General features: G+C 45.6%; 1 protein-coding gene across 1 annotated transcript in view; it reads right to left on the bottom strand.

Moving 5' to 3' along the window:
* Positions 1–7,877: 7,877 nt before the first annotated feature.
* GPR50 (G protein-coupled receptor 50) overlaps positions 7,878–23,757 on the bottom strand; it is a 28,753-nt gene continuing 12,873 nt past the window's right edge. Inside the window, exon 2 of the mRNA XM_048959938.1 lies at positions 7,878–12,495. Coding sequence (XP_048815895.1) covers positions 11,630–12,495 — 866 coding nt within the window. The 3' untranslated portion in view covers positions 7,878–11,629. The remainder of the gene's footprint in view (positions 12,496–23,757) is intronic.

Consider the following 23,757-nt stretch of genomic DNA (forward strand, 5'->3'; position numbering starts at 1 on the left):
CTCCATTGTTAACAGAACAGAGAGCGTAAAACAGATTGCTTTTATTTCCCCTGACTTAATAGCTGGATTGATCAGCTGATTATTAGAAATAAGTCACACGAAGAAATTATTACACTTCCCATTAAAAGAAATAAGTATTTGCATGTCATTCTTTGCCAGCACAGCAGTAATTAGAGTCAAAGGTAGCCCAGGTCAGCACTAACAAAGATTCCCATAACCAGCCCAGCACAGTGCTGAGATGGGACAACTCCCAGCTCAGGCTCACACTTCTCAGCATTATCAGACTTCTCAGTATTTCAGGATCACATCTGAGCACAAATCTGTGTCCCAGTGACAGGGTAATGGAGAGAGACAGACACACAGCAAAGAGCAAGGGAAGCTGCAGCATAAGCTGCTTGCTAACAAACACCAGCCACAACGCATCATCTATTAGATTTCAGGTTACCTAATTCAAACACGATGTAGTGTCGTGCAGTACAGAAATGAGTGTTTAACACCAGAATGAAGTGGTACTGTCAGACTGACCTCCAGAGTCAAGACTGCATCTTGGTGTTGTTTCTTAAAAGGGCTGCTGCTCCTCTACGCCAGCTCCACAACATCTGAACTCACTTCCCCCCGCCAAAAGCATTATAACTATTATTCATATTATCTGCAAATCAAGTTCTCCAGAAATCTCAGATCAGTTGTTTTTAACTAGTTATACTGGCATCACTAAATCATTTCTCATTTCCTGAAGTGAACAGCACATATTAGTATAAACACAACTTAAACCAGAATAAAGTCCAGTCCTGACTGCATTAAGATAACTCAACAAATCATAAGGAAAGTTATAAATTGGCTTGGCTGAACTCTAACGCGTTACTGACAATTACACATTTAATCAAATTAAGCATGGTATGCAGACTGGCCTGTGTTTCCCACACTTTCAGCTGATCTCAGCCCTTGCAGCATCACAGACAGAAGAATCCTGCTCTTCTCAAGGCCAGGCAGATCACAGACATCATCTGGGTACTTGCGGATGTTTCTGGCTGCTGTCCCCCAGCCAAGTGTCCTGCTAGGATAACTTCCCCATCATCACAGCTGCTGTCGACAAGCTATCCTCTCCATCAAACCCACATCCAAGCTAAGCACAGAACATCAGTAGCAAAGAATAGCCAAGCACACATACCTCTGCTTCCCATATACCAGGTTCAGAGGAAAATCATGAGCCAAAAGATTAGATCTCAAACTTATCAGGCTCTGTTTATTTTATGTCAGTGTTTTCTGCTGCATGGCTTTTAGGATTTATTCCTTTTTTTTTTTTTTTGTCTGTATGAGGTTTTCTTTTTTGAGCCCATTATTTCACTGCACCTCCGCTTCCCAGAGCGCATCAGCAGAAAAACCAGGGGATCAAGCAGTGCAGCAAGCTGCATGTCTACTCCTGTGGCTTGGGCAATGCTACTAATAGAACTAATAGACAGTGTCTGCACAGCCTTGTCTCAACTGATTTATTCAGCCCTCTGCATTTCCAGGAACAATGTTCACATTTGATTTTCATTTCAAAGTTCCTGCTTCAGCAGGGTTAATGAGAAAGAAAGAAATCATATAGCAAATGAAGGCTTAATCATCGTGCAATTCCCTCAGATAAACGTTAATTGTCCCATCCTCACTGCTTTGCAGTGTAATTAATTGTACCTCTGTACCAAAGGGGAAAAAACTGCACACTTCAAGGTCACAAAGCAGACGTGAAAGAGGCAAAATGTCACCTCTGCCCCAACTACGAGGCAGCACCCACTCTGGAAGTTCACACAAAACACAGAAAACCAGCAAACAACAGAAATCCACAAAACATTGTCAGCTCCCAAGTAAAAAGCAAAAAGAGAAAAGGCTGGGAGAAGGAAGCTTTGCAGCACTGATCGTATAGATGAACTGCAGCTCATATCTGTGTGCTTAGCGTGTAATAAGTTTGACAAATAGACTTGTGTATAAAGTTATCTACTTCCTTTTACATATCCCTGTAATGACTACAGCAGCTATGGACTTAAATATCCAAATCCCATCTCTGAGCTCAGCTGTAATTTACTTTTCTTTGCTAGGCTATTTATCATCCTTATGTCCCTGCCAAAACAGAAGTAAATTCTACCAGACACATCATAAAACTATTTAGCAATCAGAACAAGACAGTAACACAGTATAACAATACACTAAATCCTAAATACCCTAAAATGCTAGCTGCTGCTATCCCTTGGCTGTAACTTAAGTATCCTAATGAAATTTCATCTGATCGCAAAGTGAAAATATGAATAATTTATGTATAACAAATAGCTTATTTAATTAGCAGTTGAAATGTTTAATGGCTAATATTAATTTGTTTAACACTGAACTAAATCTGTCGCAGCTTAAAGCTCTGAACTCAGGATTCTGTGTTTGGCATTCATTTCAATTGAAAGAATTGAATTGAAACCAAGCTGTATTTCAAATACAGCTATGTAATAAGGAAACTGAGGCATGACCAAATTCAGGCTGGAGAGAGCTACAGAAATTGTTACAAGGTGATCACATTGCTCCTATGCCAGCCTACATTTCTAAAGTAATGCAATAAAAAGCACAGCAACAACAGCAGAGCAGCAAGATCCTAGACTACAGGAAGAGAGGGTTTACTAAAACACAAGAGCTGTGGGCACAGAAACAAAGGAAATAAGCTGCTTACCTTCAGAAGGCCTCAACTATGCAGAGATCCTCAGCAAGATATCCTCACCTCTACTGCAAACCCTTAGGTGAGACCTAGGAAGGGGTGGATCCTGGCTCCACACCACTGCATGCACCTGAGCTCCCCTGGGTTGGCCCTGCCTTCCCACCAGGTGCTCAATCACTGGTTTAAGCTGTGACTTAGTATTTCTGCTGCAGCACCGCAAATGCTACTGACCCAGATCATAGCATGGTTTCAGAGAGGTAGGGTCCATTCCTTACCCAAGGCCTATCCTCATACCCTACGATAGTGTGTTGATCAAGAGATCGTGCAGTTACCATCCCAGTTGTTATCACTGGCTGTGTCATTCCAGCCCAGCTCAGTGCCTCTTTGAAGAGGTCACCAGCACATAACTAATTCTTCAAACAACAATAACTACTGACGTGCTCCAAGGCAAGCAACCAGTTACAAACACTTGCAAGATGCTGCCTCATAGAGCATCATAAAACCTAATCTTTGCTTTTCAAAAAGCAAAGATTTTTCTAGCATCAGAGAACAGAGCAGGGGAAAGTTTTGGCATCTGGAAAGGCATTGGATGTTAGTCTGAGGACCCATAGTTGCAAGTGACTTATTTCCTTCTTGAATTGAAGCTTACCAAACCCCTCCAGTCTACAGAGCAGAATCAGCAGGAGAAAAGCATCTCCATTTTTGAGCTCCTACCACGCCAAGTGCAGGAGGGCACTGTGCAGTGTCTATCCCTTGCTCTTCTTCTTGTACAAACATCAGTCTTGAAGCACACTGAGACTATGATGGCGTCAGTTTCTGTGTTAGCAACCCCCAAATTCTTTGTTTGTGGAGTTCTGTGGAACAGGCCATAAAAATGAAAGTTACCATTCCCTACTGATATTAGAATATATAGGACTGGTTGGATATCAGGAAAAATTTCTTCTTGGGAAGAGCAGTCAGACACTGGCACAGGCTGCCAGGGGGCTGATGGAGTCACCTGGAGGCGTTCCAGAAACATGGAGATGTGGCACTGAGGGAGGAACATGGATGGGGGCATGGCCAGGGAAGGTGGGGGTTGGGTGGTTGTACTAGATGATCTTATACATCTTTTCAGTCCTCCGTGATTCTATGACAAAATAAGCAAAGGAAAAACAACCACGTTGCAGCTAAGGAAAGCTCATTTTATGTACCCATCACCAATACACATAGTGCAAATCTTTGCTTTCCCCAGTGCCACCACCTAATGTTTTGTCAGTAAAAATAAAAATGCCAACTCTCCTCCCCATGCACAAAAAGAACTTTTTTGTTACTTACCGTTCATTGATTTTTCTGTTGTTCAGGTATGAGGGAATCTGCAAGACCTCACCTCTAACCACCTGCATGTGCTTTTATGTCACAGAGCATTTTAAAGCAGTAGAATGTCAAAGTAAACAAGATACACAGGTGACTGTGATGTGTTTCCCCAAAGGCAGAAAAGCATTGCCAGCCTCTCTTGCATTTTCCATTTGCTCTGAAGAAAAATCAGAATCGATGCTTTCTAACTTATGATTAGTACCGATTCCTTTTGGAAAACCTAGGGCGTGTGTATCTCTATATATGTTTCTATGCAATGAGGAGAAGTAGATCCTCTTCTGGATGCCAAGGGCTTGAGGACCAGCTTGCTGGTAGGGTCCCACCGAGAGCTCCTGCAGATGAGCCCCTGCCATCGCTTGGAAGATGGAGAAGTAGCAGCAGAGTGCCAGCCACAGCCTTTCCCTACTTCTGCTACAGTCATCCTCACAGAGGAGCCTGGGCAAGGCCTCCTTGGTGAACCATCCATGGCTCAGGGCCCTGCTGAGCAGTGGGGCTGCTGCCAGCTATGTGCCAGGTGGGCTCCAGGTGGGCTCCAGGTGGGCTCCAGGTGGGCTCCAGGTGGGCTCCAGGACAGCCACATGCCCCCATGCCATGGAAATCCCAGGGTCATTTCTTGTTCTGACATCCTCATTAGCTTCCCCACCTTGCCCAGGCCCCAGGCTGAGCAAGCATCGTCCTTCCACACACAGATTTCTCTCTCATTCCAACCACAGGCGCCACTTTCAATTTCTTTCCTGCAAACTGCCTTTTTTTTTTCCTTTGCTTTTTTTAATTAATAGGAAAACAGCTGCCACTTTTCACCCGAGAGGTGGCCGTATTTTGATGCCGGATCAATACCTCTGTTCTACACACTTGCCAAAAAAAAGTGGAAACCCTACCTTAAAGCAAAGGAATCTGCTTACAGTTGAGGAAATGATAAATTTTGCAGCCCACTTCTAGAGAGATGTTGAAGGTTTGTTCACAGCAGAAGAGTACAATGCAGACAATATTTACAATTACAACAGATCATACGGTTACAAGTCATAAATAAATTTACAATTGCAATAAACCACAGTTTATTAAACGTGTTACCTATAAAATATTCCCAATACAGAGTGAATTATGTTTCAACTGGAAACATTTATAATACAGCTTGGTGGCTCAGTCTATTTAAGAGGCAATCTAAGAAAGCGGTGACTGCACATCCATTGCCTATAATTTCAAAGACATTAAGATTTCCCTGGCTTCCTAGAAGTAATTATTTGAGTTACAAACCTTATCTGGAGACTGTGCTTGGGAGATCACATAGAAACATACTTCAATTAATGATCCAAACCAACCCTTTTTGCTTTGGAACCTGACCCCATACTGTAAATTCTCTCTCTGCTGCGCACTGCATTACTTACAGCATGTGAATAATGGATACCATAAACAAGCACCACAAAATGAAAATTCCATTAACAATATTGAGGAGCTTCCATTCACAAAATGCAGTTCTTGAGTGAAACACATTTTATTGCTCTTACCACCAAGGAAAATATTTGCATACCTCATCACAGAGTTCTTACAAGAACCCGTTTTGCTTTTCTTATCTCAGGGCTTTCATGGTAGGAAATATTGCATTAGGCCCAGTAATTTACATTTTGCTGATAAAAGGCTAAATACATATGCAGCAGCTCTTTATTGACTGGCTTCATGTTATAAATTATGAGCTTGGGAGTAAATATATGAGGACAAATATTGATTTCTAAGCAGTCACCATGAATGAGATCTTATCCTGGTGTTGAGTTATGGCACCTCTTGTCTTTTATAGCTCTATCTTATCTCCTAGCTACTAATACTTTGTGGCAAGTACAGAAATGAATGACACCACCTCACTTCTGACAGTTTAATTCATTCATGGCAGAAACAGCAAGTACAGGAGTCAGTACAAGGATGCTCTACATGGACAAACATTTTGGGATCTGCAGTTATCATAAAATGCTTTCAGCGTGTTGCACTGAGAGTCGCAAGCTTTACTGGGGAAGCAGATGAATTGCCATGCCTTCTGGAAAAGATAAGCAAAAGCAGCAGCAGTACTGCCCTGGGATGTCATGGAACAAGCCGCACTTCTCATACTTTTAACAATTCTCTTCCATGGCTGCTCAGCAATTTTTGCTTTAATGGAAAATCTCCGCCTTTCCTACCCCAGCACTGCAGCTGCACCTGATGATGTTTCACTGTTCAGGCGATTGCCCACAAATCGCAGCCACAGCTCTGGTCTCTGTGTAACTGCAGACGGTTTTACTTTAGAGAAGAGCCTTACTGCCATTCTATGGAGCTCAGTGGACTCGTTTCACAATGAAATTTGCTTCTCGGTGGAGCTGTACAAGTACAAGGGTTAGCAGAGTTTAAACTGTCTAACCTGTTTTCATCAGAAGTGTGGCCTGCTTTGGAATACACTCGCAGTCACCTTGAATAAGTAAACGTGGAGATTCGGTAAAAAATACACCTATGTATGTATTTGAACAGTGGTAACTGACACCCATGAGGTCACACTGACATTTGGAGCAAAGTAAATACTGCCCAAAAGTATCCACTGGGTGATTAGACACGGTGTTTGGTTAGGGAACAGGAGCAAGGCGCCGTCTGTAATAAATCAAACAGAGATCTCCAACTGCAGCTGTGATTGGATCCCTTCTGTATTCCCATCACCGCTTTTGCTTTGGCAGAGACACTGAGACCTCTGACAAAACACCTCTGGCCAATCCAGAATGGAAATATCACTGCTGCAACCTGTGGATGGGATGCAGCAGCTGGAGAACTGTGTGAGTACAGCAAAACCCACGACCAAAACCTGCTTCCTCCCACCAGTAACTTACCTGTATGCCTTTTCAACAAGTCTAATCCAGTCCTTGCCTTAAAGGACAAATTCAAAGAGGAGTTTGCATGTTTCAGTCATGTTTCTAGGTTTATTTTCAAGGTTTCTTTTTTTTGTTTCTTTTTTGGTTTTTTAATTTTTAAGCCCATTTTTCATCACGGTGAGCTTGAGGAAATGCAATGAAGAAGACAGTGTATCCTGCATCTGCTAGAGCAAGATAACCTCTTACCAATGAGATAGAGGCAATCCTTGCTTTTCATGGGGTAGTTCTCATGTGTTTGTCCCTTTAAAACAATGAAACTCTGCTTTTCCTTCACCTCCAGTGAGGACACAGCTGGCTTTACATTTATTTAATTCCAGCACTTCCAAGCAATGTAACCTCATCTCTAGGGTTTGAGACTGCCATGGAGAGCCTGGCAGCCTCTGCACAGGGCTGCCCCAGTGCCAGGAGAATGGAGAACACCTAAAATACACAAGAAAATGCCATGAAATGAAAGTCTGCATTCCTCTGTAGGCAGCTCAGTAGATGTTAATTGCTAGATGCCAGCGTTCTTTCAGGAACAGGGATCTGGTTCCCTCAATAAATAATTTACTAATTTCAGATACGCTCTGCTTATTTAAGGCCATTTCTCTCACAAGACCTTACTGATTATTTAGTAGCTCTAGGCTAATTGCCCTTTCAGAAGTATATCTAATATTCTTTTTTATAGCACAACACAAAGTGGTCACAAGCCCAAATTTGACACAGCAACCAAAAGAAGCCCATTTGTTGTGGTCCAATACTTAAAAGAAAAAAAGCAGTCAAAGCAGTATTTTTGCAGGGGGTTTCCTGAGAGTGGGCAAGAAGTGAAACTACAAAAAAAGGTTACAGGCTGCAACCCACAACCTGGTAGCTACAGAAGATAAGCTTAAGAAAGGCAGAGAGCCTTGGGGGGATGCACAGCAATGAGACCAATGGCAGGGGGGGAGTCTCCTCCCGATGAGGACGACCACAGTGCATCGCGTTGCCTGCTCGAGGTGGGTGGAAGAAAAACCCTTGGATATGATGTACGGCTGAACTCAGTCTCTACTTGAACCAACGATATCTGTCAACTCAATCTGCTTTCTGGTAGTCAACAAGGCCCAAGGTGTTGTTTCAAATATTTATTAAAAAATAACTGCAAAGGGGAAAAAAAATATCAATAAACAGTCCAAAGGGAAATTCATTACAGCCTTAACAGGTAAAGGGAACAAATCTACTTTATGAACAAACAATTGCAGTAGGAAGTATATTGAAAATTTCTTAATCAACTGATAAAGGGGAAACAGCATATGCAATATATATTCATATATAAATATACCAGTTACATTCCTCTTATATGGATTAAACAACATTTGTTACCAACATGCCAAAGTATTTCTTTGTGGCAGGAGATTCATCTTCCTTCATGACCACACTGTCTCTCTGGGAGTTCATGACTATTTCAGGACCTGGGGCCAGGCTCTATTCAACGCCACCACGCCAAATCCAGAGCAAGTGATGTCAACCCTGTTCCTAGGAGAGGTCAGCCCTATTTCTGAAGCACAGGGTCAGCTACACAACAGGTGGAACCAGCAGAGCACATGTTAAGCTGTTGGATCTCCTTGAAAGCTCAAATCTGATTAAAGCTAGATTCTCACAGGGAAGCAGACTCTGCTTAGGATTCCCAGTATAAGAAACACTTCCATTCTTCTGTAAACAAATGTTAACAAAATAAACTCTCTGTACCCTGTTAACCATTTTTTAACATAAAAATAAGGAGCTGCTTGGGCAGTCTTAAAATAACTCAGTATAAAAATCTATCCTATCCTAAGTACTGTCTCTATATCAAAGTGCTAGCAAATGGCACAGTGTTTTCTGTTTGAAGCCACGTTCCCTGCTTTGTCTGCTGGGCACTGAGGACCCCCACCCCCGGCAGGGCTTCACTCAGGAACCATCCGTGGTGGCAGAACCCTCCTGCTGGGACGGCGTGCTGCCCTGACTCGGTTGTGCCAGGGTGAGCTCCTGGTGCCGCCAAGGCGCTGCAGCCCATCGCAGCACCCGCCCCCGTGCTGGGGGCACAGGGACCCACCTTGCCCAGCCTGTCCCTGCAAGCCCTGCGCAGGATCTGCACTCAGAACTACGCAGAAGGGAAGCAGAGGCCCCATCGCTTTGCATAGTTCACTTCAGCAGTAACCCTGTGAGTCTCCAGGAGAGGCCCGTGGTGCTCCTCCTGCTCCTCGTCCTACGAGGCGCCAGCAGAGGATCTGTCACCTGCCTGCCGGGAGCTCTTTGGCTTACTCGGTTTGGTTCAGTGCTTGCTGGCTGTTACCTTGGAGCCTGAATAAGAAATAGTGCAAATCCAAGCTTAAAGAAAAAAACACCACGTGGCCTGCATTGAACATTCAGCTACAAAGACAACGAATCACAGAATGAAGCCCCAGTTGTGGGGGATTATGAGACGCTTGGCAAACCTGTAAAGTAAAAGTGAAATGACTGCCTTAGAGGAGTGCCTTGGGTCAGTACTGAGCAGTCGGATCATTTGCTGACGTGATTCTGTCTAACGCTGCTGGCCAACTGCACGCTGGGCTGAGGACTGGTCACGGCACACAGACATTTCCCTGGGTGCCAGGAGAAACTCCCTGCAGCTCCGGATGCCTTGGTGCTTTTCCTATCCAAGTTTGACTTGAAATGACTTTGTTTGCACAGAATGGTGTGAATTCATCCAGACTGGCTTTGCTGTAAAGCAATCAGACTGCATTATTTCTGAGGGTCAGTATACCTTTATTTGGCCATGCACAGGCAGATTAAGAGGCCAAAACAGAACTCAGCTTGATTCCTATTATGGGATGCTGGCTGCAGTGCATTTTAAAACAATAATTATCTGAAGCTGTGAAGATGTTCGAGTCTGAAAATGTTACAAAGTGCCAGGGCACCCTGCAAACACGGACACTCACACTGCAGCAGACCTCACTGAAGCAATGCACTCTGCAGTGTTTCTTGGCCTGATCTACAAAGAGGCTTTGTTTCTTTAAACTCCTCTTCCCTCAAAGAATTCATCAGGAGGGATGTTCAGCAACGAGATGCTTTCAGCAAGTGGTGCACAAATGGCTTAAGTTTGCTAAAGATTAGGCACTTGGTTTGCCCAGGGTCTTCTGTAAATCCTACCTACCTCCATCTCTAGGCACCTGCCTGCTGCTATAAAGTCTGGCTCTCAGTGTTTCAAGGCTCAACCCTGGGAACCAGTCCTGCTTTGATCTATGGTCAGTGCCTGAACAAGGCTCTCCCTGGCCAGGAGCAGGCCTTCTCCCTCTCCGTGCTGCACCCATGGGGCTCAGACCTGCTCCCACCCATTGCACAGCTCCTGCTGTGCCACAGTACACCAGCACCAGGACAGGTCTGCTAGCCTGAGGACACAGTTGCATCGGGGCAGTTCTATATTGATTTAATGTCTCAAAGCAGGATTCACTCATTTAAAACCACAGGGAGATAAATATGCAGTGAAGCTAAGGAAAAGCAAAGTCATTTAAAGGCAGCAACCAGCCTCCCTACACAACACTCCATTAAAGAAACAGCCTTATCTCTGCCCCTGTGCTTGTTGCTAATGTGATGCTGGCCTCAGCATTCAGAACATCGATAAAGCAACAAAGACAACAGAGTTCAGGCTTTAACTGAAAACAGATGCATGAACATGCTTAACAAGTTTTCCCTTCTGAACTTCTGTGAATTAATCACTACTCTGTGCATGAATAAAATGGAAGAAAATACCCCACTTTTTTGCCCATCAAATTCATGCCATACAGTGGGCAAAAGCAGCGATGTTTGAAACCAACATTTTCTTACCCTTTTGCTTTCATATGCAAGTGTAAATATTACTGGAACCTTGTTTTCTTCTTTTATTAAAAGCCTGCACATGCACTGAATGGACAGGACTCTGCTACGTTAATCTTTTGTATGATGTTAATGCAGAAGGGACTTCTGAGAGATACTTGGAATGAATGCTGGCCATGACAGGATACTGCCTAAATTAGAAGCAAGCTCCCAGTATCTTCCTGCAATTACATTATGTCATGTGCTATACTCTTATTCATGGCCTGGAAGGAGAGTGCAAGGGTACTTAGTATCTGTAGAGATTCAATTAAAACGAGCACATCTGACACTCAGCAGGTCTGGCTTCTGCTTGCCTCACATCTAGCCCAGCCTCGCTACTAAACTGTAATACAAAAGAAAAAGGAAAACGAGCACACGCAGTGGAAGTCAACGTGCTCATATGTCTGCCGGCTGGCAAATATTGTTACTAACCTAACTGAGGAGGTCATGCAGTTTGATTGCTGTCGTTTGGATTGTGTTAAGCTACAGAACAGAATTCAGAGGGAGGAAGGAAGTGCTGGTTTGTAATATATGGCAATTTTGCAAGTTGCATTTCAAATATAAGTGCATTTTTCCATGCTCTCTGAGTGCTTCCCTTTTCAAGGGTATTGGCATGCTTGTGGCAAAAGCAACCAAAGCAATTGATTAGGCACACAGTGAAAGATGGTATAGGAAAATAAAAGGTAAAGGTCAGTCGTTTCTCTTCTGGAAACCCTTACTCAAAGTCGTGCTGTCACGGTGATAGGTTGGGCACGAAAGGTTGCAGGCTGCTTCCTTGCATGAGAAGGGGCGGCTGTTTGGGATCCAGCAACATCAGCTGTGAAATACACAGGCAGAAAGGCTCTTATATATTATATATACATGTGTAACCCAGAATAAATAGTGCTGTTCTGACTCACAAGTGTATTTCAGCTTGGTTGTTGTTTGTTACGGCTGGGGATGGCTTGCTTTTCAGCCCTTCCGTCCCACCCTTGGATACATCGATGAAGAGCAGCCTGGGAGTCCGAAGCATCAGCAGAATCCTTTTGTACTCCTTTCGGAAATTCTGGTTAAGCAGCCCATAGATCACAGCATTGAGGCAGCTGTTAAAATAGGCCATAAAATAGCTTAGGACAAAAAGCCACTCTGGAATGTGTGGCTGCACTTTGGAAGGATTAATTGAAACAGCAAGGCCGATAAAGTTTAATGGTCCCCAGCACACAGCAAAAAGGACAAAAACCACAAACATAGTCAAGAAATTCCGGATGTCGGCAGCTCTGAGCTTCTGCTTACAGTCTTGTCTCACCCGGTGTTTGACTTGAATCACCAAAATCCAGATCCGAAGGTAGCAAAAAGTCACGATGGACAGCGGGACAATGAAGTGGACGACCACCACTGTGATAGTGTACGATGTGCTCACCGTCTGGGCAAAGGTGCAAGAGTAAATCCGGGGGTCGTACTGCAAGGAGCCAACAAAGAAGTTTGGCACAATGGCCACCACCGTGAGCGTCCAGGTCAGGCAGATATAGCAGCAGGTGTTCTTCAGGTTGAAGAGCTTATCATACCGAAGGCTGTGGCAGATGTAGCAGTAGCGGTTGATCGCAATTGCAGTGATGTTGAAAATCGACCCGATGACGCTCAAGCCCATCAGGAACCCACTGATCTGGCAGTGAACGTTTCCCATAGTCCATCCTTTATGGAAAATGGCACTCAAGATCAGAGGATACGGATACACCGCCACTACCAAGTCTGCGACAGACAAGCTGACGACAAAGATGTTGCCTACGAGAAAGGACAAGAGACCATGAAGGTTAGCACAGATCTGACAGGCAGCTTTCAGCTCAGAGCTCCTCTTCAGCCCCACTGCTCGCAGCCTTCACTCCACCTAACATTTAGAGTCTGAAACCAGGCAAAATTTCCTCTAATTTCATAAGACTTTGCTCTCCTCGTTAATAGGCCAGCACGGCAGCAGCCACCAGACAGCTACACAGCACTCACTGTCCTGCAGAGAGCATCATTACTTTAAACACCACATAGAACATATTATCATACAGTGACATTCACAGAATCACAGAATGAATTAGGTTGGAAAGGACCTCTAGAGACCGTCAGGTCCAACCCCAACTCCACATGAAGCTCAGCTCATTATGGGCCTAAGAACTGGAGCAGGCAGATTAAGTTTTCAGCAGTTTTTCATTATACTGACAGCAGTAGCACGGGAAAGGTTGTTTCTGGTCATTTACAAATGAAAAGCTAAGTTTTCACCACAACTTTGCAGTGTTCTTACTGAGGAGCATGTGTTCCAGTGCAGTCAGCCTCTATGTGCTTATCTTATCTGGTACTTCTTCCTGTTCCTTTAATATTTAAAGTTGTTCAGAGCAATAGGAAAGGTCAATCACTCCTGCACAGTCTGGGCCTATGCAGGGAATATGATTTATAAGCTTCTGTCAGCCACTTCTGCAGTGTATGTGCGGCAGGTTGCCCACTTACGCTTTAAAACCAGGAGAGTAGAGAATCTGTGCAGACGTGACATAATTTAACCCTTGCTGGACTGAAACTGGCACACTGCACAGGAAGACATCTGCCAACAGCTCTGCATGGAGAGCCAATGGCCTATGCAACCCGTGACTTCCCACAGTGGTTTCCAAAAGCTGGGAAAGGCTGCAAAGCTTCAAGCACTGCCTGCAGAAGTAAGGGACGCCTTCACACCCCCAAGAGGTTTGGAATTAACTCCTCTGGTTTTGAAAACTGTTCCTAAAACTAAATTAAATAATCTTTCCAAAGGGACCAGAAGCCAGGCTCCTGCAAATCCAAGCTGAGCAGATGCAAACAAGAGCAGAGACCACAAATCACACCATCACCTCTGCAACAGGGCCCTGCAGCTTGCCAAGCCCAGGCACTGCTGAGCAGAGCCAGCACAAAGAAGCCAAGGAGATGCAGAAGCGGCCAAGAGCTGTTCCTCCCCATGGCTGCAGAGGTTACTGCTCGTTTTCTGAGTCTGGTGTATTTTTAGGTAGGGAAAAAGCTTTTCTGTTTATTTTGCCAGTCAGACCAGAGGAGCACATTAAGAAAGGAAGTGTGAGGTCTTTAGAGAACTGGCAGAATGACAGGAGTAGCTGTAATGCTGGAAGGGATTATCTGCCAAATGCAGCTTTCTGATGACTAGACAAATCACCATTTCCAGAGGAACTCAACGGTGCTGAGAGGACAGCACACCAGGGAAAGCCATTTTCCAAACATCACTACCTGCAGGGTATGTCTGCAGTAGCAGGAAGGAAAACATTACTAGAGTATGGGTGGAGGATATATTTAACACATGTAAGGTGCTAGCACATGCACCTATGTGTTGTTAGCAACACCCCAGCCCACCAATCATACCAGCACCCTCTCTTCAAACCCCCATAGCTTTCTATCTACCAGATTATCTCAACCAAAAAAAAAAAAAGATTGAAAAAAAAGCCAAAGGGGGCTTTTTTTTCCTGTAGTACGTGTGAAGAGGCCCTCTGAGAGCTCAGTTCAGCTGGGTCACTGGCTTTGGTATTTGGAAAGCATACCCAAGGGCTGTTGGAAATCGCAGCTGTGTTGTCAATGCAGTTGGCTCGCTGCTATGTTTGTTCCCAACAAAAACCATCAGCGCCAGTCAACAGCTCCCATCAGGCAGCAGAGCACACTTCACACCGGCTGGAAAACAGTCCAGACTTGAGAACAGCCCACAGTAGCACAGAGCTGAGACAGCTGACATGAAGCATCATCTTAAAGCAAATATTAGCACAGGTCAGGCAAAGGGCTGAAATCTCAGCAGGAGAGATTTCACATGCACAGCCCTAACAGCGCACACCACTTCTGGGGCTGCCCTGCCTGAGCAGTCTGCTTTTTGCTCATTTCATAACCTCACTTAGAGCTTTTTAAAATGCAATCACCGAACCTGATCCCCACGTAATTAGCTCTGCTTACTGCCTCAAGACAAGTGCAGAACCACCTGTAACTGGGCTCAGAGCTCATGTAGGCGCCCAGAGAAGGAGCACTACTCTGCAGCAAAACTTACATTCCCGCAGTCACTAACACGTCACCTCAGCAAAAGGCAAAGTGGGTCCTCAGCACCTGAACCTCCTTTCAGAAGTTTTTTCCGGACACTGTGGACTGCAAGCCTTGGCATTTCCTGGAGCTGAAAGGCAGCCATGTGCAACACCCGGCTCTGAACCAGGCAATGCAGAACAAGGCTGGATATCCAACTCCTCTTATGGGAAAGCAAACCTGCCAGGCTCTGCTCTGTGCTCCCTGCACTCCCGGCCCTCCTGCCAGCAGGAAGGCAATTGCCTTGGCACGGTGTCAGCTACCTGAAAATAAAGTCAGAAAGCTTAACTCGGCACTGTTTTGCAGAAAAACACTCATCTTCCCTTTTGTTTGGCAAGATGGTCAATTTCATATTTTTCTCCTGGTAGGTGAGCATGGAGGTCAGAGCCATACAGCAGCCCCTTGCCGGCCGATCCTGGCAATCAGTACATTTTTAATGACTGAGTACTCCAACGAGGGGGCACATTGCATGCCTCCAAGCACAACAGGCCTTTCAACATGTGGAAATTAGCTGCTTATTATTTACAAAAATGCGAGCTTCAGCAATGAGTGCAAAGCCATGCAGCTGCTGTGGAAGGTAAACAGGTAATAATCACCTGTTACATTTCACTACTGAATTTTTTATATTTCTCTAACAAAAAGCAAAGGAGTAACACCAGCAAGTAATACCAGCAGGACATTACCTCAAAATTATCTGCTGCTGTAACACTCATTCTTACTGTGTCTTTTTCTCTTTGTAAGCATGCAACTGTAATTCCTCATTGCCTTTCACTCTCCATCATGTTGTTAACTTCTATGTGGTGTGAGTTGGTTTGTGTGTCACTGTGTTCCACCCTGCTACAGTCACACAAGAAGGAGCTCAAGCGGTGTGCATGGCAGCCTGCCCCGCACACAGCAGCAGCACAGAGCTGAGCACATTTCCAGAGAACCTTGGAAGTTTTCCACATGCCATAGGTCCAGCACAAGGCTACGGACTGCAGAGGTACAACAAACACAGTTTGCAGTGTAATCCACAGGTTACCTGGAACACAGAACAACCTGGAGCCCGGCAGCAGAGCAGGTTATAACCACGTGCAGGTAATGCAGAAGGAGATGATCCCAGAGTGCCTTCTGCCCCACCGCTTTGTGAGCTCCACTCCTCACTCCCACGCTCCTACACCCATGCTTCTGCTCACTCCAGCTGCTCCTGTACCCAGCAGCTTCCCGGAATTATCTGACCACGCAGGTTATCTGAGGGCTTACTGTCAGGGCCTGGCACTAGCCTTCATACACGTGGAAGCCCCGCAACAAGTTCTGCAAACCAATCAACCACAAAGAAAGGCTTCCAATGGCAGGCTGCCCGATCACCACCCGACTGCCAGACAAACACACATCGGTCTTCCACAGAGATTAACTGAGCATCACTGTGCAAACAGAAGGGTCACAGCCCTGCAGGGAGGAGGGGACCCAGCAGCGGGCCAGATGCAGGTGCATGGGGCTCTCACCAGCAGCCAGAGCAGGTGCTGCACTTCTGCCCAGCTGCAGGCAGTGACTGACAGCTGGAGAGCAGCAGGTGCAAGAGCATTCGTTGAGAAAATGTGCTAAGGTACACAAAGTGTTAGAAGTTTGCTGGTGTTTCTGTTTGTGGTGACACTTTCTCTATTTGCAGCTTGCAGTAAGAAGCATCTTCACCTTTATGCTTTTCTTTCCACCTTTTATAACAAGCAGGCTACCCAGGGAGGTGAGGGAGAAACAGACACAGGAGGGGTTCACGAACCATGGAGATGTGGCACTGAGGGATGTGGGCAGGGAGCATGGTGGGGTGGGCTGGGGTTGGAGTGGCTGATCTTAATGGTCTTTTCCAATCTGAATGATCCTATGATTCATGTCTAGAAGGAGATAAACTGGAACTGAGACCCACATCATCTTCAGAGGGATATAAATACATATAATAGGGTTTGATACAACAAACAATTTAACAGGCCAGAACTGTAAAGCAGACCTCTGATGGCCACGTAGTATATTTAGCCTTTGAAAGCTTACCCTCACTGCTCAATGCAAAATGCAAAATGCACCATTTGCCTCAAGCAAGATAGATAAAGTCTTAAAAGCTTTATTCAGCACGCAACAAGACTATTAGCTGTGACAGCCTCCTTTCTGTGTTTTTTTTCACCTGCCACTTGCTGTGCATTTGCTTGTACTACACCGACCTCCACTCTGCAGACAGAGTGCACGCTGGGTTCTGCACACAGCAGCAGTTCACAGAAACCCCTTTCAGAACAGCGTTGTTATTTTTACAGTATGAAGATGGAAGTGAGTTCTCAGTCATGTTGTCACATGCAGCTGTTTTGGATTTTGGACTGATTGTGATACTGCGGTGCTTGTGGCTTCTGGACCTGCAGCCCTCACTGACGAGCATCTGCAGCATCAGGAGCTGCGAGGGATGACTGCAGGGCACAAAGTAAGTGCCCGCACAGAGAGCATCAGCTCAGCCTCCTGTGGGGCTTGTGCTCAGTGCTGCTGTTCCACACAAGCTCTGGGCTGCTTGGGGAGCTTGACCTGAGAGCATCACACACATGGCAACAATAAAATCTGGACTGACATTTTGACATGGAAAGTGCTTGACAGGAGAGCCCAAGCGAAAATCTGAGAAACCCTCTCTAACGTCCAGGCAACAGGAAAAAACCTTGCTGCTTAATTCATTAATCCATACATTCTAATTGAGAATTTCATTCAGATATCTAAGAAGCCTGTTCCAAGACAGGAATAAACAAGAGAAAGAAAAAAAGCATCTGATCGATTATCCCACATCACTGCTCCCCCGGGATGCAGAGGGCACAAAGCACGGTCTCCTGCAGCCGGGCAGACAAGCAGTGGGGCTGCCAGCCTCTCAAATTCTGACTGTGCTGCATAAAGTGATACTGAGGGTAAAGAACAGCCAGGGGCACGCAGCATGCTTGCGATGTAAGCTTAGAGAATGTGGAAATATCCTATGTAAGGACACAGTGAAGGTCCTAGGCAAAAGTAAAAGATTGCAGGATAATTTAACTTTTTCCTGGCAAAAGTTGTTTGAGTTCTCACCGCACTACTTTGACCTCAGAGAGCAGCAGTGAGCTCTGCATGCACCATCGCCTGTTCTGCTGGTACCATTCCCAGAAGTGAAGGTGAGAGTGCTCAGTGCTGCCCTGTCTTGCAGCAGGACCACATCTGTGAAGGAGCGAGGGTATGGCAGCCCAGCATCCCTTCGGCACCGTGACTGGAAGCCTCAGAGCCCACCTTGCCATGGCTGCAGGAAGCTCCCTGCCCTCTGGTTTGGTTAGAAGCCTTGTTTCTGGAGGATGGGGAAACTCCACTGTAACCACAGAAGTAGAAAGGAGCAGTTCCCCCGCACTTCCATCACTTTCATTTTTTTCTGCTCCATGTATTATTTTGTCTGCCAGCTAGAGAAAAGAACTGCTTACACTGCTAGGTGGAGGACTGGATTTTAGATGCTTTTAGGTCATGACCTTTAACTGCATTGCTGTCAGGAACATATCTGAGCCATGCCTTCAGCTGCTCTAATTGAGCACAGTGAAGGGCAATCATTTGCAATGTTTACACTCCAGAGACTCACAACTTTCATTTGGCTAAGTCCAGCCAGCTTCAAAGCCAGATCCGAGCTCGTCAGTCTGTGGAAATGGGCTGGAAATGGAAGACCAGCCCTGCTCGCAGGATTTCCTATCTTTCCTTACACTGCTTACCATTACACTGGAAGCACTGTAAACACCATGCATTTGCCCCAGGTATGTTGCAGGTGAAAGGTAGACACTGACTCTCAGCTGAATAAAATGAATTGAATTCCCTCCTCTTCTAGACTTTTTAACAGGGGTCAGCTCTCTGGTGCCAGTTACTTTCAGGCTTCAGGAGATGCTGCAGTACTAAATTCAGACAACCTTTTCAAGATACACCTGAATACCACTTTAGAGACTCAGACTTGAAATAAGACAGTATTGTGCAGCACCCAACTCCAGGAGCGAGAAAGCTTAACTCAGACAACAGAGGAAAACTCAGCAGGACACAGATCAGCACAACACAAAATGCTGCCCTGAATCCAACCTCACTTTCTAATGGAGGCTCAGGACAGCCCTCTAACACATACTGATCCTGACAGCATTGAGCCTCCAGCACTCTTCCAGCAAGACCGAGAGACTAGAATCAAAATAAGTCAGCTGTCATTTAAAAACCAAGGCCCTTTCTAAATAAAAGAAAATTAATTTATAAAAAGACTAAGTCTAAATTAATGATTAGAGGAATAATAATGAAAACCTTGAGAAAACAGAACAGAATTACACTGTGTACACATGATAAAATAGAGCATCTGTGCTCTGAGCATCCTCAGTTCAGAGATGCTGAGATGGGCTTAAACGCCCAGAGAAAGCTTGTCTGCTTTTCTCATTCTCAGTCATTCTAAAGAAAACTGTTTCCTTTCCCAGCACAGAAAACGGTTGTGCTACCTCAATTACTGTTCAACCAGCCTTCAGTCTGCTGAGAGGGGTAACATTGCCTGCATCACAGATGGCGAAAGACAAACCCATCATCTGCCGGCCTGGCCACGGCTATGAGAACTGAGAGAGAAGCAGTGCGTGTAAGGAGGAAACCAGAAAGTGAAAGAAAATCTCTCCTAGACCTTCTGTTCATTCACAACTAGCTACTCATCCCATTGAAAACAGAGTTACTTTCACCTGGGAACACTTTAGAGACTCCGATACAATTGCTCTGGCCAAAATCCAATGCAAACAATTCAAGCTGATTTAATAATAATAATAAGGATACTGGAAAAAATTACCTCAAATAAAAAATTTAAAAAAAAAAACCAACAAAGCAAGCCCTGGAGGACCTTTTTACTTTTCCCAGAAATGAGTCCAAAAACAATGTTTCCCAGATCATCAGCAATCTTTGTTTTAGATATTCCACAGGGCTTACAGGACTTGAGTTGAGTCTGGGTCCAGGATGGGCAACAAGGAGCCGCTGGTGATGTGAGAAACCCCTGGGAATGAGGAGTCCCAAGGGAATTAATTCCAAGAGGACATCTGTTATGGGGGGTTGTTTTTTTTTCCCAATGCCTTGTGACATTTAGTCATCTCTGAGGTGCAGTGTGTTCAGATATGAAAAGAGAAAAGCAGTCCACACTAAACCTGTTCTAACATAGGCACGTGTGAATGTGGCTTAACTGGATGTGCTCCAACACCGATACAACAGGAAGTCTAACTGTGGCTAATATCCAATTGGATGAAAAAGGATAAGATTTTATGGGACTGTGACACTTAAATTACTGGAACAACATCTTTCAATAGGCAGGCACGTGTGCAGGCAGAAATACACATGGCAAATGGAAGATCTTGCACTCGTGGAGCACAGCCAACGGGGCTGAGCAGACACCTCTGCTACCAACAGCTTCCAGCACAAGAGCACTGCTGGATTCTGCTCTTACACAAGCAACATCTTGACCTCAGAAAAAAACAACAAACACCAGAAAGAATAAAAGATTCTGGGGAAGAAAAAGCCACTCGTGAACCAGAGAAACTCTGAGGTTGCCTAATCCCAAAATACCCTGAGTCCTACTTTCCTGTCTGTAATGACGGGGGCAGACCTACTTTAGAGTTGCATAATCACCATCAAGCGATGGGGCTTTTAAGTGTCTCCTTAAACTCTTCTGCCCTTTCTCTTTTTATCTCTATTGAAGTTTTCTCAGCAAGAAATAAATCACAGGGATTTCTTCTCTCTGAAACTATTTAACATCCCAACCACAATACTTCAAAGTGGTACCATGAAACTTTTGCCTTATGACTCCCATCACAGGCTTAGAAACAGGACTACATGCAGCCCTTCAAATGCCAGCCCTGCATTTAAGCCAGTCCCTGAATGCTGGGGAGACTGCTTCCCCCTCCATTGCCTGTAGGGCTGGGGTACAGGCAAGAAACCCACCTGAGATGCAGCTGAAAGCCACCCCAGAGGTCAGTTGATTGTCCCTGCAGGGACAGCTTCTCATCCTAGAGATTACCGACAAGATGGAGTACTGAAGATGGAGGCCATTGCCCTTAATCCAAGCAGCTTCCCATCCCACATGCTGCAAATAGAGGTTTTTATCGTGTGCTGGTTGAGCAAGCCTAGAAACAAGGGAGGAAAGAAGCAGCACCTTTAGCCAGTGTGCCAGCTCCCCCAGGCAGGGTAAAGCAGAGGAGAGCATTGGCATTTCACACTGCCTTCAGCTACTGAGGTGCCGCAACTCCTGTCAGCTTTAGAGGTCACCCTTTCATCTGCCATTCGCTCTCCAAAGGCAAGAGAAATGGTCAGACTCCTATTTTTTTGAAAGAAAAACCTCACTCACTCAGCCACTTCTGAAAGGCCCTCTTCCTTACAGCTAGGCTTTCCTTGTCTAAAAACAGCATTTTTAAAGAGCTGTCATTTGTCAAGCATAAGATACGAATTTCTGTCTCCCTGTCTCTTCAGAATCATTTGTAACCCTCCATTTCCTCTGCTTAGCAGGATTCACTGATATTTTTGCCTTTCACTGCTGAAATCCCATGTTGTTAGCTGTCCCCAGTGATGCATTTTTATCAACAAGCTCCAAAGTGACAAAGTAACTAAGGAGCTACATCAGTATGAAACAAAGGCTGGGCTTAGTACAGAGGTGTCTACGAGAGATCTTTGCATCCAAATACAAACACAGATATCATACATTCATCTTGAAGTCTTTAGAGCTTTTGCAGTATCACGTATCACTAAAAATACCTTTCTGAGAGGGGGCTGTTTTGACAGGTTAGACAGGATGGGAATTTCCAGCAGGAGCCTAACACACGACCCCAGGGCAGGCAACAAAAACTCACAGCATGCTGCCCACCTCTTTCTTCAAAGGGAGCCCCCATATCAAGCTGTTAGGAACACAGACAGTACAGGCAGATCTGAGGCGAGTTTAGTGTGTGCTGCAGTGAGCTTTGCAGAAATTGTGCCAGAAAATTTGCTTGGCACACTGCTGGAAACGTGTGAGAGCTTTGCACATTAATGAGAAACTGAGCAGAGTCCAGCAAACGCCCTGCGCTTCGTGAGCAGAGCTGGCAGCATGGCCAATGGGAGTGCATTTCCTGGCGGGGATGAGAACGCACCCACAGTGGTTGTGCCCCTACCTGTGCAGCTCAACTGACACCCGAGAGCCAGGAGGTCATCTTCAGTCCTGCAGGACTGTCCTTGCACTCCACGTGAAGCTATCAGCAGCCTGAAATGGCTCAGTCAAACATCTGCATGCATTTTAAGGAACCCACGGGTGATGCGCAACATCAGAGCCCAAAGGTAGCAGGGTCTGCAGCGTCAGCAGCAGATGGAAGGACATGCATGGAAAGACAGAGCTGCAGCACGGGCAGCAGGCTGCAGCCAGGCACGGGGCAGGGTGCTCCAGCCACCACAGCTGCTGCCCAGGCAGATATGCCCAGGGAGCATGTTGGCTGCACACCACGAAACACGCAGAGCCTACGCCAGCAGCCAGCATCTCAGCATCAGGAGTGCAGGGCACAGAGTGCTGTCACTAATTGGGAAGAGGCAGGAGCAAAGGGCAGAATGGGGAAGAAGTCTTCTTTGGTCTCCCCCAACTGTTCAGAGTCTTTCCCAAATTCAGCTACATAACAAAGCCTTTAGAAGGAGGACTATGGCTTCCTCTGCCTTAGGAACAAAGCGGGAGCTCTCATGCCAGTGCTGCCTTCTGATACTGTCCTTTTATCATTTGTTCGGGAATGAAACTGTAACAAGGCAGATTCATATCAAATGACAAATAACAGCTGTGGGGAACAGAAAAAAGTGCCGCACTTTATTAGAACCCTTTAAGACCCTGACAGCCTGAAACACACGGTCAAAGTGGCAAATGCAGTCAAAAAGGGCAGACAGAGATCACAGTAGCTGCTAAACCTAATGAGAACTTGCTAAAATTAAGGGCCACCCTCCCCCTTTCATATTTAGTTTCAAAACACCACGTAAAGAAATTCAACCCTTTATAAAGACTGTGTCATTAGTGCAGATGTGACACAAAACCCTGGCAAGGATTTCAGATTGAAAGGTAACTGTGAACTCCCAGGCGGTGGCTAAAACCCTAGGAATACATTCATCCCGTATTACGCTGAAGCCCTCCAATATTAAAGTCATAAATCTTGCCAGAATGAATTTCACCATTATTCACTTGGTGTTATAATATCGCTTAAAAACCTGCAAGCGTTCAACTGGGAGAAAGAGAAGCTGATGAAGTCTGGAGCATCAACTACGAAACACACCCAGGACTGACAAGTATCCTGCAAGCCAAGTGATCGGTTTTGCCTTAAGGGTGCTGACTTGCAGAAGGGATGGGAGCATTCTGCTTCTAACAGGTCCAAAATAAAACTGAAAAACAAAATGAAATACTTAATCTGCCAGCCAGGCCCAGATCACCCCCAGCAGGAGCGTGCTGTGCTGACAGAGCTCTGCAGTTCTGCACCAGGCAGTCCTGCAGGGAATCACTCAGAGCTAGTCTCACTTTGGAGCGCTGACCACAGGGACAGACAGGAGACTTCAAGCGAGGAATTTGCCAGGTAACTGCCATGCAGCCTTGAGCAAATCACTGCTCAGCATTTCGGCTCCGTGCTCTGCCAGCAGCAGATGATGGATGGATGATCGGAGGATGACGATGGCAATCGTGCAGACCAGAGGAGCTCCTGATGGACTCCAACACGGATTGCTGTACACAGAGCTGTCCTGCTGCTCCCACTTGGGACCCATTCATGCTCCATACAGCCACAGTCCGGTCCTGGACTGCCAGCACTTCAGTGCGCACACCCTGCGTCAGCCTGCAGAGCTGCCCAAGGTCTCCTCAGGAGAAACCTTGCCAGCTTAGTTCCCCCAGGGCTCCCACTGCCTGCACACCTCCCAGCGGGCCCCGCTTTATCTAAGACTTCACGCACACCTCTTGGCTTCCTGAATGTGGACACAAATGCT

This window comes from Lagopus muta, chromosome 13 (assembly GCF_023343835.1).
Source record: "Lagopus muta isolate bLagMut1 chromosome 13, bLagMut1 primary, whole genome shotgun sequence".
Taxonomy (NCBI): domain Eukaryota; kingdom Metazoa; phylum Chordata; class Aves; order Galliformes; family Phasianidae; genus Lagopus; species Lagopus muta.